Genomic DNA, 19,721 nt, shown 5'->3' on the forward strand with positions numbered 1-19,721 from the left:
TGTTTTCTTTCTTCCTTACGGATGTTAAATCCTTATGCATTGACTGGTACATGGTTTTCTTTCTTCCTTACGGATGTTAATTCCTTATGCATTGACTGGTACATTGTTTTCTTTCTTCCTTACGGATGTTAATTCCTTATGCATTGACTGGTACATGGTTTTCTTTCTTCCTTACGGATGTTAATTCCTTATGCATTGGCTGGTACATGGTTTTGTTTCTTCCTTACGGATGTTAATTCCTTATGCATTGACTGGTACATGGTTTTCTTTCTTCCTTACGGATGTTAATTCCTTATGCATTGGCTGGTACATGGTTTTGTTTCTTCCTTACGGATGTTAATTCCTTATGCATTGACTGGTACATTGTTTTCTTTCTTCCTTACGGATGTTAAATCCTTATGCATTGACTGGTACATGGTTTTCTTTCTTCCTTACGGATGTTAATTCCTTATGCATTGACTGGTACATTGTTTTCTTTCTTCCTTACGGATGTTAATTCCTTATGCATTGACTGGTACATGGTTTTCTTTCTTCCTTAAGGATGTTAATTCCTTATGCATTGACCGGTACATGGTTTTCTTTCTTCCTTAAGGATGTTAATTCCTTATGCATTGGCTGGTACATGGTTTTGTTTCTTCCTTACGGATGTTAATTCCTTATGCAATGACTGGTACATGGTTTTGTTTCTCTTACGAAATAATTGTGTTTTAATTAATTGCAAAGACAAATAGTATGCTTACGTGAATTCCTTCAACTTAAATATATCTTTTGATAAATATGTATGCAGTGATTCTATTAATTACAAAATCTAAATATAACATAAAATGAAAGCCCTCAAATATTTGTTAAGTAAATGCGTTGTCTGTTTTTCAGCTAACCACATATCATAATGATATTCATTAAAAAATAAACATTTAAAAATGAAGAACATTTATCTAAATTTCCCTTTGTAAATAAAAAAGATCAAGATCATTTATAACAATAACATAATACAAATTAAGATAAATTTCCCTAATCAGCATGCAATCACACATTTATCATATTTTCCAAAATATCATTTGAAAAAAATAACATTGCAAACATAATAAATCATTTTTTTCCAGTACACCAAGTGATACATCTTTATGCATCATATTTCTATTGTGTCACATTTGTTTATGTATTATCAATATTGTATTTTGGAAGGTGGTTGCTTTTAATTACTTATTGTTGGTCGACAGTAGAGCAGTGACAAATAAAACATGTCTATCATTTTAATATTTAAAATCACAATAATACTAAACTCCGATGAAAATTAAAAAAGGAAAAACTAGATGTCAAAATCAAAAGTTCAAACACATCAAATGGATACCAACTGTCATATTCCTGACTTGGTACAAGCAATTCTTATGTAGAAAATGGTGAATTCAACCTGGTATTATATAGCTAGCTAAATCTCTAACTTGTATGACAGTCGCATAAAATTCCATATATTGACATCGATGTGTGAACAAAACAAGCAGACGAAAGTTAATATGTCAATGGTAAATACATTGAAGTGTGAGTTTGTGATGCTTTATTTATCATCTGACACGGGAACAGTTAGTTTGCTACAAATAAAACCAACTAGTGTCAGCAATATTATACATCGAACTTTAAAATAATACAAAATAAAATTGAGAATGGAAATGGGGAATGTGTCAAAGAGACAACAACCCGCCCAAATAAAAAACAACAGCAGAGGGTCACCAACAGGTCTTCAATGTAGCGAGAAATTCCCGCACCCGGAGGCGTCCTTCAGCTGGCCCCTAAACAAATATATACTAGTCCAGTGATAATGAACGCCATACTAATTTCCAAATTGTACACAAGAAACTAAAATTAAAATAATACAAGACTAACAAAGGCCAGAGGCTCCTGACTTGGGACAGGCGCAAAAATGCGGCGGGGTTAAACATGTTTGTGAGATCTCAACCCTCCCCCTATACCTCTAATCAATGTAGTAAAGTAAACGCATAACAATACGCACATTAAAATTCAGTTCAAGAGAAATCCGAGTCTGATGTCAGAAGATGTAACCAAAGAAAATAAACAAAATGACAATAATACATAAATAACAACAGACTACTAGCAGTTAACTGACATGCCAGCTCCAGACTTCAACTAAACTGACTGAAAGATTATGATTTCATCATATGAACATCAGGCACAATCCTTCCCGTTAGGGGTTTAGTATCATACCATCATAACATATATGAGAAGAACATAACCCGTGTCATGCCAACAACTGTTTTAAGAATAAATGTGTTTAGTTCCGATGCAAAGACCTTATCAGTGACTCAATATTAACGCCAAAATATGCAATCTTTAATGACTTGACAACAGTATCGTAATTATATCCCTTCTTAATAAGTCTATTCAAAGGTTTTGTAAGTTTCTGAGGTGAATACTGACACCTTTGTGCTTTATAAAGAATATTACCATAAAAAATTGGATGTGAAATACCTGAACGTATTAGAAGTCTGCATGTTGAGCTATATTTACGAATGATGTCTTTATACCGATGATAAAATTTAGTAAATGTTTTGACTAGTTTGTGATATCGAAAACCCTGGTGTAATAATTTTTCAGTAATACATAAATTTCTCTCGTTAAAATCTAAAACATTGTTACATACACGAGCGAATCGTACAAGTTGAGATATATAAACACCGTAAGATGGTGACAAGGGAACGTCACCATCTAAAAACGGATACTTAACGATAGGAAATGAAAAATCATCCCTTTTATCATAAATTTTAGTATTCAGCTTTCCATTAGTGATATAGATATCAAGATCGAGAAAAGGGCAGTGGTTATTGTTAGTATTAGCTTTATTTAAAGTTAGTTCAACAGGATAAATTTCATTAATATACATACTGAAGTCGTCATTATTGAGAGCCAAAATATCATCCAAATATCTAAAAGTATTATTAAATTTGTTTATCAGATGTTGTTTCGATGGGTCTTTGCTTATTTTTGTCATAAATTGTAACTCATAACAATACAAAAACAGGTCCGCAATAAGTGGTGCACAGTTAGTCCCCATTGGAATTCCGATAATCTGACGATATACGGAATCCCCAAAGCGAACAAAAATGTTATCTAGTAAAAATTCAAGGGCATATATAGTGTCAAAGCATGTCCAATTAACATAGTTTTTTTGTTTATTGTTACTAAAAAATGACCTAAAAGAGTTTGAACATATATATTCACATTCTGATTTTTTGAATGTTCATTTAATTAGGTGTGTGAATTTTTTCTTAATGAGAATGTGAGGCAATGTGGTATACAGGGTAGAAAAATCAAAACTCTGAACAGATTCAAAATCACCAATATAAGCATGCAATTTATCAAGTACTTCCAACGAGTTCTTGTCACTCCAAAAGTAATTTATTCCACTATTTTCGAAGGCCTTATTTGAACAATTTATTATCAGGTTTTTAATTGTACCAAGTGTGCTGGTAAGAAGAATAGACAATTTAGTAGTTGAACAATGGCTTGAAGACGAAATAAATCTATATAAAAGTACATATCGAATCATCGAATATCACGTTTTTTTCTGTTATTGTGTACATATATGCTTATTTGAATAAACATTGCTTGACGATTTAACATTAAAATTTAAAAAAATAACATTACAACCTCTGCTTTAAAAGTCAGTCTATTTACAGCAATTTTGGGTCCTCCATGCTCTTCAACTTTGTAATTGTTTGTCTCTTTAACTAATTTAATATGAGCGTCACTGGTGAGTCTTATGTAGACGAAACGCGCGTCTGGCGTATCAAATTATAATCCTGGTACCTTTGATTACTATTTATGCATATAAGTTTTATAGAACAACCAATGTTCTAAAGGTCTCATTACATCAGCTTGATAAAACAGACAATTCTCTATAAGTCTAATTTCATCAATTTGGTAAAACAACCAATGTTCTAAAGCTCTAAAGGTTCTATGCACAGAAGTTTAACAGAACAACCAAAAATTTATGAAGGTTTTATGCAGCAGTTTGGTAAAACAAACAATGCCCTGAATGTTCTATATACAGAAGTTTAACAAATAACCAATGCTCTAAAGATGCTATGTACATAAGTTTGACAGAACAACCTAATGCTATAAAGTTTTATACAGCAGTTTGGTAAAACAACCAATGCTCTAAATGTTCTATATATATAAGTTTAACAGAACAATCGAATGCTATAATGGTTGTATACAACAGTTTGGTTATTGCTATAAAAAAAATATATGTACAGAAGTTTTGTAAAACAACCAATGCGTCAAAGGTTATTTATACAGATAGTTGGTAGAAAAACAAATGCTTTAAAGGTTCTATGTACTGTAGTTTGACAGAATTTACAAATTCAATTTTTATACGACGTTCCAATCTAAATGACGTTGAAGTTGACTCCTGAATGGAATTTATTGTTCTGCTTTTACCTTTCTGAAAGTTAAATATTTGTATTTAGTTATGAAGGCTGTTTTTCCGAGTCCCGTAAAATGCTTGGTTGTGTATGGTATGTGATTTCCAATTGATCGGTGCGTAATCAATATTACCGATCGATCTTAACCTGTAGTCATTAATTCTATTTTGAATAGTTTATACATACCTACATACATATTTTCTTATATATCGTCCACTACTGGATGATACTGCTTCAAATCATCAACATGATTATACTTTATGTTCTTGATTTAAATAATTATCGTAATTTTACTTGCTAAGCTTGTTTCTAATCATTATCATGAGTCTACTGTCTTATCCTGCTTTAAATCATAATCATGAGTCTACTGTCTTATCCTGCTTTAAATCATAATCACGAGTCTACTGTCTCATCCTGCTTTAAATCATAATCATGAGTCTACTGTCTTTAAACTCCATATAAAGAACGATACATAGCTGGTTCTTCAAAATGTTCGACTAAACATCTTTCTAAAGTACTGACTACTATTCTTTCTACAGTTAAAGATGGGCTTCAAAAATATTGTGAGGAGATATATTCTCCAGTGGTGTTAACCAGATGTGAATTCTCAAAAATTCCAAAGATCTACTGCTTAACCTTCGATCACAATCTTTGCAATTTTGTAGCAACATAAAAACTTTTGATTTTTCTACGCTATATACTACTATTCCCCATGCTAAGTTGAAAGATCGACTTCACCATCTCATGAAACAGAGCTTTTTCTATAAAAATGGGAATCGTCGATACAAATTTCTTGTTTTGGGTTACAATAATTCATATTTTGTGATGAATCACACTGAATCTTCCGGAAAATATACTCAAGATGATATTATCAAAATGCTGGACTTTTTGATCGACAATATATTTGTTGAGTTTGGAGGATTTATATTTCAACAGATAATCGGTATTCCAATGGGTACTAATTGTGCACCCCTGCTGGCTGCTTTGTTTTTGTACTCGTATGAAGCAGAATTCATTCAGAACCTTCTAAAAGACAAAAAAAAAGTACCTTGCGAAATTCTTCAATTTTACTTTCCGATATATTGATGATGTTCTATCATTGAATAACCCATACTTCAGCCAATACTTACAGCTCATATATCCCAGTGAACTTGAAATTAAGGATACTACTGATACTAGAAGGACTGCTTCATACCTTGATCTTTTCCTCAATATTGACGTAGATGGACAACTTCACACGAAAATCTATGACAAACGGGACGATTTCAACTTCTGAATTATCAATTTCCCATTTTTCAGCAGTAACGTACCATCTGCCCCTTCGTATAGTGTTTACATATCACATTTGATACGTTATTCACGTGCTTGTTCACACTATACGGACTTTATATACAGGAGTGTGCTCCTTACGCAGAAACTACTCCAACAAAGTTATGAGGAGGACAGATTAAAATTGACACTTCGTAAATTTTATGGACACCATCACGAATTGGTGGATCCATACGATGTGTCTTTAACCAAACTAGCTAAGGACATTTTTACCACATGGTAGATTGTGGTTTGTCATTATGTCGTCTAATCTTTTAATTACCAAACGTGACTTGTTCCCGATTGTGACTGTTTTGCTGAGTGTGAATTCGCATTACTATAAGACGTGTTACGGTACTTGTCTATCCCAAATTCATGTATTTAGTTTAACTGTTTAATGTTATATTTGTAATTCTCATCGGATTTTGTCAAATGTGTTGACGTCTTTTCTATTATATTTATGTGTTATGGAGAGAAAAATTAATCACCGCCGTCATTTATTAGATTTAATTTTGGTCAACGTAATCTGTACGATAATGTACGTTTGAAGTTGGATTCATAACAAACTGGACATATATATATATTATAGTTAATTGCTATTAATAATTATTGCAATATGCATTGTGTTTAAATACAATATCAGTATTTAGTTCTATTATAATCTTTAATCAATCCTAATTCTATCTTACTTTTGAGATATAGTTTTTCATATGTGACTTCATTCTTCTGCTGTTTCAGAAATTTCATAAATTCAAATGTGACGTAATTTTTAATGCCTTTTCACAATCGTATGTGACGTCATTTTCACGATTTACTGCGTTGAGGCCTGGACTGAGTCGGGTGTGTCTATTCTGTGTTGATCTGTGCATTATGTATTCGTGTTTGTTTTCTGTAATGAGTTAATACTTCAGTTTCATTATGTTTATCTGTTATATTCATTTGATAAAATTTACTATTTGCAATAGCATTAATTGTCTTAAATAATAAGGATGTTCTTATTCCAAGCATAAAAACATAGACGTATTTGACACAGCCTTTTTCAACTTTTGATCTTCAGTGCTGTACAACTTTGTACTTTTTTTCGCTTTCGATCTTTTATATCTGGGCGTCACTGGTGAGTCTTGTGTGGACGAGGCGCGTTTTTGACGTATTGAACTTTAAACCTGATGCTTTTTGTTATTTATTAATCATGTGTTTCTTTGTCTAATACGTTCTCCTATTTATTTGTATTGTAGTCCTGTAATATTATGTTGTCATTTCAATGTTATATTTAACATAGCCATTAAAGTGCGAGGTTTGGCATACCACAAAACAAGGTTCAACCCACCATTTTGTCCTTTAAAAATGTCCTGTACCAAATCAGGAATATGACCATTGTTATATTATTGTTCGTTTCTGTGTGTGTTACATTTTAACGTTGCGTCGTTTGTTTTCTCTAATTTTTGAGTGTAATTTAACATTTTGATAAGACGTGTCACGGTACTTGTCTATCCCAAATTCATGTATTTGGTTTTGATGTTATATTTGTTATTCTCGTGGGATTTTGTCTGATGCTTGGTCCGTTTCTGTGTGTGTTACATTTTAGTGTTGTGTCGTTGTTCTCCTCTTATATTTAATGAGTTTCCCTCGGTTTTAGTTTGTTACCCCGATTTTGTTTTTTGTCCATGGATTTATGAGTTTTGAAGAGCGGTATACTACTGTTGCCTTTATTTAATACTACGGATTTTCTACTTCAGGCATAGATTACCTTAGCTGGATTTGGCAACACTTTTAGAAATTTTGGTCCTCAATGCTCTTCAACTTTGTACTTTATTTGGCCTTTTTAACTCTTTTTGATTCGAGCGTCACTGATGAGTCTTTTTGTAGACGAAAGCGCGTCTGGCGTATATAGAAAATTTAGTCCTGGTATCTATGATGAGTTTATTTACAACCACTGGGTGGATGCCACTGCTGGTTGAGATTTATTTCCCCGAGGGTATCACCAACCCAGTAGTCAGCACTTTATGTGCTGACATGAATTATCATTGAAATGGGTATATCTATAAATTAACTGTTTACAAAATTTTGAATTTTTGAAATACTAAAGCTTTTCTACTTCAGGCACAGATTACCTTAGCTGGATTTGGTAAAACTTTTAGGAATTTTGGTCCTCAATGCTCTTCAACTTTGTACTTTATTTGGCCTTTTTTTTTTTTAACTTTTTTTGGATTCGAGCGTCACTAATGAGTCTTTTTGTAGACGAAAGCGCGTCTGGCGTATATAGAAAATTTAGTCCTGGTATCTATAATGAGTTTATTTATCCTGCTTTAAATCATAATCATGAGTCCACTGTTCTATTCTGCTTTAAATCATTATCATGATTGACTTATCCTGCTTAAAATCATTATAATGATTATACTTGTAGTAATTATTTTCATTCAGGTTTTGTGACTTTCTATGATATAGACAATTTTAGAAGTAACAAGATATAAAAAAATTATGCATTAGACTAAGTGTAAAACAAATTCAACATGAAAATATCATGAAAAAACATAACCTTTGAATTGTTTTAATTTAATGATACGTTAGCCGAAGTAGATTGTTACAGATCGAATAGATATATGTTTACATAGAAATAATTAAGATACATTTAGAAAAAAGTAAAATCACAAAAATACTGAACTCCAAGTAAAATTTAAAATGGAAAGTCCCAAATCAAATGGCAAATTCAAAGGATAAAACACATGAAACGAATGGACAACAAATGTCATATCACTGACTTGGTACAGGCATTTTTAGATGTAAAAAATGGTGGATTGAACCTGGTTTTAGAACGCTAAACCACTCACTTTTATGACAGTCGCATCAAATTCCGTTATACATGTACATGTATTTACAACGATGCGTGAACAAAACAGACATAATCGGTAAAATAGTCGAAATATGGTTACAGCAGTCATCACTGTGCTACAATCTCAAGACAAACAAATACATGTGTATATACAAAATAAACTCTATCAAATTAAAAACACATTCCTTTTTTCGCGTATTGGGCGTCAAAAATCCAAATTTCATCGTTCAATAGAAAATGTGTTCGTTTGATAATTGCGATTTGGATCCATTGTTAATTTCTCAGTACTTAGAAATGGATAGTAAACAGAGCATGGCTAAAAAACCAGCAAAGAAACTTAATTCAATTCTTTATTACTTTAAGCTAATTATGCTTATCAGTGCAATTGTACAAATATATATTTTTATAACACAACACGACATAATACATCAGAGAAGTTGGGTCCTATGATTAAATTCATTACACAAGAATTTACATAGATTAAGAAAATCTTTGACAATTTCATTGCCGAGAAGATGAACTAATTTAAACGACGATGGACGTCTATAATAATAAGGTTTAATAAACTGTCTCCTTAAGTCTTTATAGCATTCACATTCTAAAAAAATGGAATTCATCTAAAGTGGTATTCAAAGCACAAAGAGTACACTTTCTATCTCACCTATTTACTCCATGATTACGGCCTACTTCAACAAACAAACACTCTGATTTTTGTAATGTAACACAAAATTACAGGCAATAAGAAATAAACAAACAAACAAACAAAAAACAGAGTATAATTTTATTTATTTAGCTAAAATAACTCCTCATAGATGTCATAGATAATTTTATCCAAATATTACAAAGTGTACACTCTTCAGTCTACGAAAGACTTATCAACGACAACAGGAAAAACAATTGGAAGTACGAGAACGTTGAGGAAATTAATTACCGGAAAGTTTTACCAAATAACACTTAAGTAATCTGGTTATTCTCGGGTTAGGAAATCCTTTGTATTTCGATAAAAACCAAACTTTTGAAAACATTTAATCACATTTAAGAGAATTCAAAAATAAAACTGTCCTGTTTTATAGAACATGAATTGATAGGTTAACAAACCTTTATGTAAGGTTGATTAGCTTTATATTGATGATTACAACTAATCATATGTTGTCCAAATAAATGTAACCCCTTTGCTTAATGGAACGTGTTATATACGATGATAAATAGTTATTAATGTTCTTATCAATTTCAGACTTTTTATCTACTTTTACAATGAATAATATGTCATATGTTAATTTTATACACAAAAACTGTCATTTATGTTAAAAAGGGAAATCATCAAGGCAAAGCATACCTGTCATTGTATGGATCACTTTGGCCATGGTCTCATCTGTGCTCCAATGGAGTATAATAATATCGATATTCTCGTCAATTTGCTGTCTAAGACGAGATTATTTTATAACAGCTGAGGAACAATGGTGGGACTATGCACCAAGTAAACAGAATCTTATTACCAACGACAGAACGTATGTATAAAACCTAGTTAGCTTGATTAGCTTTATTTTAATATATTTTAAGCAGTAAATAGTCTTTAACTTACATCTAATCCCTTTCACCAAACAAACGAGCCTTATTTTTTTAAGAATAATATTTCCCCAAACAAATACGATCTTCTTAAAAGGTCACAAGCTATGATATTTAAAAAAATCTAAAGTATGATTGTTTTGGTTCAATCATTAATGAAGGTGCAAAAAATGAAATAATAATTCGCTATCAGCAGTCAGTATGGGTCAATGTTTACAAATTAAGTTAAAAAAAGGATGCAGAATTAGTCACTTGCAAGTGAATAATTATACCTCATTGAATCCGTCTTCATGTAAATTTTGATTTATTCCCTAAGCTAGATATGGATAACGCATGAATTGTACGTGTTCGGTTATCTAAAGGAAACGAATGTCAACAATAAAAAGTGTAACAAAGTTAAATCATATGATTGACTTATTCGATCTACAAAAAAATCATTATTATACAGGTAAAGAAGAAGATTTACATATCTTCTTAATATATGATATGAAATCGGAGGTCATTGGAGGTCAACTCGATAGTTAATTACATGGTGTCAATACTGATTTCGGGGCCCTTTACAGCTGACTATGCGGTATGGGCTTTGTTTATTGTTGAAGGCCGTACGGTGACCTATAGTTGTTAATTTCTATGTCATTTTGGTCTCCTGTAGAGAGTTGTCTCATTTGCAATCATACCACATCTTCTTTTTTTATATATAAAATAAACACTAAACGAAGCTACATTTTTGCGAGGCCATGTCCTGTTAATAATTACTTTAATTTGAATAAATGTTTTACATGGTAATAAATCAAATATGAGAAGTTTAATAAAATCGATGAGCATGAGTATTATAGCTAGTGCCCCTTTACATAAATTCTAACCAGCACTTCGGTGTTGACATGAATATCAATTATATGGTCATTTTATAAATTTTCTGTTTACAAAACTTTGAATTTTTCGAAATACTAAGGATTTTCTTACCCCAGGAGTAGATTACCTTAGCCGTATTTGGCACAACTTTTTTGAATTTCGGATCCTCAATGCTCTTCAACTTTGTATTTATTTGGCTTTTTAACTATTTTGATCTGAGCGTCACTGATGAGTCTTATGAAGACGAAACGCGCGTCTGGCGTATAAAATTATAATCCTGGTACTTTTGATAACTATTTACACCACTGGGTCAATGCCACTGCTGGTGGACGTTTCGTCCCCGAGGGTATCACCAGCCCAGTAGTCAGCACTTCGGTGTTGACATGAATATCAATTATATGGTCATTTTTATAAATTTTCTGTTTACAAAACTTTGAATTTTTCGAAATACTAAGGATTTTCTTACCCCAGGAGTAGATTACCTTAGCCGTATTTGGCACAACTTTTTTGAATTTCGGATCCTCAATGCTCTTCAACTTTGTATTTATTTGGCTTTTTAACTATTTTGATCTGAGCGTCACTGATGAGTCTTATGAAGACGAAACGCGCGTCTGGCGTATAAAATTATAATCCTGGTACTTTTGATAACTAACCACATACATTGTGACCATATGATTGCCCATCTCTACTAAATGTCTTACTTTCATAGTGAGAATGCATTATTGATAATAATTTCATCATAGATACCAGAATTGCCATTTTATATGTGTGTGCATGTCTTTAAAGCATCAGTTATGTTTTAATATTTTTTTGGTTAGGGTTTGACGACATCAACAGTTCTGTAAATAGATATATAAATATTCTGACAATTCTGGATGTGTGAAACAATATTTCCTTTTTAATATATATTTTGTCTTGTTTTTTGCTGATGTCACTTTATTTTGATGTGTTAATTTTGACCTTGGACATCGAGTGACATGTTGCATAATAAGTAATAATTAATCTTATTCTAGTCCAACCAAATTGCTCAATTTACCTTCTAAGTTTCTTAGTGCTTTGAGGTAATTTACGATGTCGATACTGCCTTCCAAATATTGTTTACATAGTGTTCTTCTTTCTGCTCTAAATTCTTTCCAATTCTATATGAAATTATCGATAAGACTTTAAAATTTTGTGTAATTGCATTTACTATTTACATGAGTGATGCAATATAAGTTTAATTTGCAAGAACACAATTTATTTTCTAGCTATTATTAGGTCTTTCAACCTTTTCTTCTGATTATTATTATTATTTGATTTGTTTACTATTTACCTTATAGGAGTTATCTCCCCAATTACAAAAAACACTGTTACCACTACTCCTCCTAAACTATAAGACTTAGCGGCAAATGTTTTTTTTTAAATGTTCCATGCAAAATGTCGCAACTTCAAATTATTTTAACCGAAGCGAACCAGTGACTTATTTCCCCTTGAAAATTTTACTATTCGGTATGCATATAAATCTCATGAACCGTAAGTTGTAAAGACCTCGGGTCTTTTGATTTGAGATCATTAGACCATAACTTGAAAATATAGGTCAAGGTCAAAGTTCAAGGTCATATTTTAGATTTTCATATGTCTTTGATTTCCCTATAGTTCTTGAATAGTTATAGATACAGAAAATTTTAAGTAGTGTAAAATGCTTGGTACTTCAAGGGGAAACTTTGTTACATTATGAGTGTATTGGTTTCATCCTTATGTAAGGGGCATAACCCCCATTTATGGTTTATAAAAAGCCATTATTAGGCAAAACGATTAAAAAAGGTCCTTGACCTATAGGGTTTTTTGCAATGACATTGTGGAACATGACCTTGACGAAGGTCACAAGGTCAAAGGTCAAGGTCATGTACTAAGAGACAAATTATGTGATTTTGGCACTATTTTAAGAGTTTAATGTGTGTTTGAATTTCAACCAACCAACCAAGCAACCAATCAATCAATAAACCAACCAACCAATCAACCAATCAATCAATCAATAAATAAATCAATCAATCAATCAATCAGTGCATGCATGTTTCCGACTCATGTGTTTAATATGAGGTGCAAGATCTTATTTGTTTCTTTTTCGCTTATTTCAAGCGACACTATTCAACGTGTTTAATCAATCAATCAATAAATCAATCCATTAATCAATAAGTGCATGGTGCATGGATGTTTTTATCTCATGTGTTTAATATGGGGTCAAAGATCTCATTTGTTTCTTTTTCGCTTGTTTCAAGAGACCCTATTCAACGTGTTTAATCAATCAATCAATCAATCAATCAACCAACCAACCAACAAATCAATCAAACAATCAATCAGTGTATGGATGTTTCCGTCTAATGTGTTTGATATGGGTCCAATATCTCATTTGTTTCTTTTTCACTTGTTTCAATTGACCCTATTCAACGTGTTCAATCAATTAAACAACCAACCAAGCAACCAATCAATCAAGCAAGCAGTCAATTAATCAATCAAACAATCAAACAATTAATCAATCAATCAGTACATGTTTCTGTCTCATGTGTTTAATATGGGGTCCAAGGTCTCATTTGTTTCTTTTTCGCTTGTTTCAAGAGACCCTATCCAACGTGTTTAATTAATAAACGAACCAACCAATCAATCAATCAATCAATCAATCAAAATATATAACAGTTTATTTATGACAGTATAATTAACAAAATAGAAGGAAAGACCTATCAATTATTCAAGAAGAATTGAACTTTATTATTTTTTTTTCTTCTGCCAACTTTTTTTTCCTTCGCTTCTTTTTTGTTTCACAAGATGTTGCTTAGATATATAGTATATGATATCGAACAGTAAATACGCTTTTGAAACTGACACCGCGTAACTTAATACTTTCCCATATATGAGTTATCTCCCTGAACACTGTTTTCTTGTTATCGCGTAATCTTCGCAACTGTATCAGAAACCGACAAATTTATTTTACCAAATGGGCTCTTTATATCCTCAGGATGATTTGATTAATTTTGACAGAAGCTATCCGGAGACTCCATGTGAGAGTTATTTCCCCTTTTATATTTGATATAAGTGATATACTTTTTTAACTGGAAAACCATAAATGATAGAGGCCTGGGCTCTTTTGATTTGAGGTCCTTGGTCCAAAAAAAATGAAAATGAGGTCAAGGTCAAAGGTCAAGGTCATGATTAAAATTGTGATTTTGGCTTGTTATCTCTTATTTTCAGAAATCATATAAGATATCGACAAAATATTTTCACAAAATTGTTAGTTACGACATGTCGTAAGACCTAAATTTTAGTCTAAAGGGTACGTAGACATTTAACGCAAGTTTTCCCCCTTTATATATCTAATATCATATGTATGGTAATATAACTCATTAACAATATAAAGTAGAGGACTACAGTCTTTTGATTTGAGGTCCTTGGTTTATGACCTTGAAATTGAGCTCAAGGTCATATGCTAATTTAACGTTCTAGATTTTGACCTTTGATTTTACCTCATATATACACATGATAAAGCCATGGGACTTTTTGCATTAGGTTGTAAGCAATGTGACCTTAAAAAAGACAACCAGAAGTGACATTTTGTTAACCGGAAGTAGCTAATTTTTGTACTAAATCAATATAAAAGTATATCGAAGCATATATATATATTTTTGAAATCAGTGTCAAGTAAACTATAAAACAATACCGGAAATAAACTTTTTAAACCGGAAGTAAACGATTATCTCCTTTTTTATATATTTTTTTTTATATAGAAACCATATAATTTTGGAATCAGCGTACAATAATCTGTCATTTGATGCTGAAACTGACAAATTCTAATATTTTCATTTTTAAATAGATTCTTACTGGTGGAAAGACCTTCAACTGTTCTCAGAACAATTGGTTTTTAATTTTACCTTATAATGTTAATTTGTTTTTCGTCTAACCTGATATTAGAATTACATCTTTTTAAAACTGTTTGTTAGTCTTCGGTTATTTACAGCATTAATCATATTTGGTAATAATTCTTATATCATTTGCATATCTATAAATACTTAAATTGGATTGGTCAATTAGAATATTTATCTTGGTTTACACTTCGATAAACGATGTTTCCGAAACTACTTTCGTAATCTATTCATGCGCGATACACATTCTTGCTAGGATACTGGGATTTTCAGCAAATTGAGATTATAAAACAATTACATAGCAGTTGTTTCTATTCTAATACATATATATAAAAAAAAAGAAATAAAATAACTACCCTAAAGCTTCGAAAATGTTTAAAAATAAAATTTTAATCAAATTCCGCGAAATTTCATGAAGGATTTGGCGAATTTACGTCATGGCAAAACACGACGTCACACGAATGAAAGTTTTCAAGGGAAAGATTATTTCGTAACGTGTACGCTTCAAATTCGGATAATATCTAATTAAAATGAAGTTTTTGAGGTAGGTGCTATTTCATTTTAGTTTCTGTTGCATTTATCGGACATTTATGGTTTTTAGAAAGTCAAGATGGCGGCGTACTCCTTAGTTACGACATGCCATTGTGCTTTTGATGGTAAATATAGTAGCCGTCAACCAAATAATGTAAATTAAAAATGGCGTATGTTTGGCTGAAGAATTATAAGGATTAAACACATTTTTTCTAGAGGTTATTGATGTGTAAACCGGGTCTCTTACTCACAAACTTTACATAAAAGTCCTTCGGACTTTTATTCAAGGACTTTTATTCAGTTTGTGAGTAAATCGCCCCGGTTTACACATCAATAACCTCTAGAAAAAATGTGTTTAATCCTATAGTACTATTTTATATCTTTGAGCATATGCATAAGCTCCTAATTTTACATCGCAGTTTAACAGAGTTACTTGACGGTAGTTAATTAAAAAAAGGTGGATCTTCATTGTTTTTCATACATTAATGAATATCGCTCTTACTTATTTGTGAATTTGAAAATAAGCATTTGCCTTTGCAGAAATTGAAAACAGATACAATTATATATATATGTGTGTATTATATAATTTCGTTTTTTTCAACATTACGTCCATCTAAATATGGAAGTTTTTGATACTAGTATGGCATCAGTACGTACCTACACTGAGATTGTTCCTTTCCATTCATCTTATTTGGGGAAATTTTGATATCGCTTTAGTACTTCTTTGTTTTGTAACATCGGAATATTTAGAGAAATGTGATTTTTAAATGTTTATGATACAGTAACTAGTAGTTAAATTAAAGATTATTGTTTGTTTGTTAGTTTATAATTATCTCATTGTTTTCATCTGACAGTTCGCCCTCGCCCATTTTATTTTACCCTTGATCTTATAAAATGGTCTATTATCCTTGCGGTGTAGATCCGTTTTTACCCGATTTTTTAAAGATATTAAATAACACTTCGAATCATTTCCTATTTATATATTTTTTTTATTTGCTATATAAATGTATATGTGTACTTAACATTTATATTTTTCTATATCTTATTAACACCTTTTAACTAGTACACAGTAAAATGCAAATAAGCACATAGTGCAAAGAAGATATGTGATCATTTAATTGTGTAAAGCCTCGGTCACACCTTACTGGATAGCTCGAACGGACGCATAAAGCCTCGGTTACACCTTACCGGATAGCTCGAACGGACGACTAACGGATGATTTTTTTCAATCCGTTCATGTCCGTTAAGGTGCATTCACACGATACGATTTTCCGTTCGATTTTCCATTCGACTTGATACCGTCGCACAGGTAAATCGTACAGCGTTCTGTTCACACAATACGATTTTCCATTCGATTTTCATCAGATTTGAACAAGTGCTTTTTTATATTTCTAAACGCAGCAACTTCCTAAATTATCTTTATACGCAAGTATTATTAAAGTTTAAACAAATATTATTAAGTTATTTATTGAATGGTGATTTGATAATGAATTTCCAAGGACTATTGCTAAATTCTCCAAAATATTTGTTTCGTCGACTATAGCCAGTTTTTTTTTTTTTTTTTTTTTATGTATAACTGTAGCTTTTACTACTTTATCAGATATTTTATATTTCTTTAATAATATTATCTTTAATACATATTGCACTACCATTTTAATTGAGCCTACCATAGTGATCGTACTGGCCGTAATAAATGTTTCTTTGCAAACCTGTAATTTCCGTAAAGACTAATAAGAGATAAAAGACCATTTAGTTTTTGTCATGGAATATCATATTAAAACCACTTTCTCAAAGTGACCTTGACCTAAATAACAACAGTCATGATGAATCTAAGACTAAGAGGAACACTTACATGTAAGTTCACATGCAACTACAAGTACAATGTGCTTGGCGAAATATTTAGCACAATAAAGAGTGTAGTATGAGTTATAAGGGGTTACCTTGAATAATTTTTGTTTATATATCAATTATGTTCATTTTTAAAATACTCAAAATTATATGATTATCAGTCTTGAAACAATGGTGAAAAATGCAGAAATTTGTTTAGCATGTAATCTCTGTTTTCTAAATAAACACAGTTTTGAAAATAGATTCTACATCCAACATATTGATATCGGTGTAAAATTTAATTCTAATACAACTTCTCTCTTCAGATACACGTATTATGTTTTTATAAAAGACGGAATACTCGAAATGTAATATCCGTGGAATGTAATATCCGTTGAAGTTTTGGTGAAGAGTGCTTTCTTTCTCGTCCGCACTTCTATCAAGTATGGCATGTCAAAATAACATTTAAAAATTTATTGCGGGTCATGGCGAATATATAAATAACAGAACAATAACATACACGACACATAGAGACACCATATGACACTCCTAATTTTTCGATTATATTAGTGTAACAGAGTTGATTTTCCTCTCAGATCTAGAAAAAAAAGTAACGGATATTTTTACATCAATATTAATGCTAGTAGAAAATTTTAACCCGATTTCAATATTCAAAATATGAAACTTGTATTTAAGGTATAGATTAAATAGAGAACTCAATACGATTAAAGAATGGAACTCTAAAACAGATAACAGTTGCTTCGTTGGTCTTAATTTATTACTACATGTACGTCTTTGTTTAATAGGCACATGTTTTTGTGTAATTCACGTCTTTTTTTGGTAGAGTTTTAAGCCATATATTTAACTAATATTCTATAGTGCGTCTTTTCGTGTTGCAATGTCATACATATACGTACTACTTTTTAGGTAAGGGCGAAGGTTGGCGCCTTTTAAAACATTCATACTTGCTATATTATCATGATGGATCTGTCCCAAGGCCTATTGTTAAATGGATGTGGTTTGTGAGTTTCATAGATGTTTTTATATGACCGCAAAAATAATTTTTTTTTGTCGTATATTGGTATCACGTTGTCGACACCGTCATCGTCGGTTTGGATTGAGTTTGGGGGTTTTGGTCCCAACGGTTTGTGAATAAGGCACAAAAAATGGGCACAAATAAGCGCTTTTCTTTGTTTTCGCACAATAACTTCAGTATAAGTAAATAGAAATCTATGAAATTTAAACGCAAGTTTTATGACCACAAAGGGAAGGTTGGGATTGATTCTGGGAGTTTTGGTCCCAACAGTTTAAAAATAAGGGGACAAAGGGTCCAAAATTAAACTATGTTTGATTTCATTAGAAATTGAATTATTGGGTTATCTAATAAGCTGAATCTAATCGTGTATTTAGATTCTAAATTTTTGGTCCCGTTTTCAAATAAGTCTACATTAAGGTCCAAAGGGTCCAAACTTAGTTTGATTTTAACAAAAACTGAATTCTTGGGGTTCTTTGATATCCTGAGTCTAAACATGTATTAATGTTTTTGGTGTTTGTGTCCTTTGTCAAATTGGTCAACATTGAGTTCTAAAGGGTCCAAAATTAAACTTTATTTAATTTCATCATAAACGAATTCCTGGGGTTATTTGATATGCTGAATCTAAGCATGTATTTAGATTTTGGATATTGGACCATATCCGTTGCATGTACGTAAAGCGTACGGTTTATCCGTCGACGTCCGTTCTGTCCGGTAGAAAGTTTTGAGCATGTTCAAAACTTTGAACGGACGTCCAACAGATAAAACGTCCGCTGAACGTACGTTAGGCGTCCGTTTTGTACGGTACTCGTCCGTTTCGTTTCCGTTTTATATCCGTTACGTGTCCTTTATACATCCGTTGGAGGTCTGGAAGATAAATTCACCAACGGGCTTCTACCGGATGTATAACGGATTAAACGGAAGATGAACGGATCTGAAACGGAAAAATGCTAATTGAAAATTTCGCGTCAGAAATGCCAATTATTGGTATGTCAGATTTCTTAAGGTTCATGAATTCTTGTCATTCATTATCGATCTTAGAGTATAGACACGTCTTCACATTCATGCAGTTCTTATTCAGGTCAGACACTGCCCTTTGGCGGAATTTTGAAGAATAAACCAAAACCAGTTACACAGAAACATTTTTAATATATATGCGATTTACATGTATTATTATTGTCGCCTTTGATTTTTCCGTATATCTTGTTCATCCGTTTTATCCGGTTCGCTTCCGTTAGATGTCCGTTTTATGCGGTACTCGTCCGTTGGATGTACGTTCGACATCCGTTCTGTCCGGTACGTTTCCGTTTCTCGTACGTTGCATCCGGTGTGTGTCCGTTATGCATCCGTTACACGTCCGTTTTTTCAGTACATCAACAGACTCCCAACGGATAACAATTTTGTCAACGGACAACTTTTATTTTCATCCGTTAGGCGTCTGT

General features: G+C 31.9%; 1 protein-coding gene across 1 annotated transcript in view; it reads left to right on the forward strand.

Moving 5' to 3' along the window:
* LOC143071076 (hephaestin-like) overlaps nt 1–19,721 on the forward strand; it is a 127,539-nt gene that overhangs the window by 35,126 nt on the left and 72,692 nt on the right. The window contains exon 2 of the mRNA XM_076245155.1: nt 9,890–10,085. Within this exon, the coding sequence (XP_076101270.1) occupies nt 9,890–10,085 (196 nt within the window). The remainder of the gene's footprint in view (nt 1–9,889; nt 10,086–19,721) is intronic.

Source organism: Mytilus galloprovincialis, chromosome 4, assembly GCF_965363235.1.
Source record: "Mytilus galloprovincialis chromosome 4, xbMytGall1.hap1.1, whole genome shotgun sequence".
In the NCBI taxonomy this organism is placed as follows: Eukaryota; Metazoa; Mollusca; class Bivalvia; order Mytilida; family Mytilidae; genus Mytilus; species Mytilus galloprovincialis.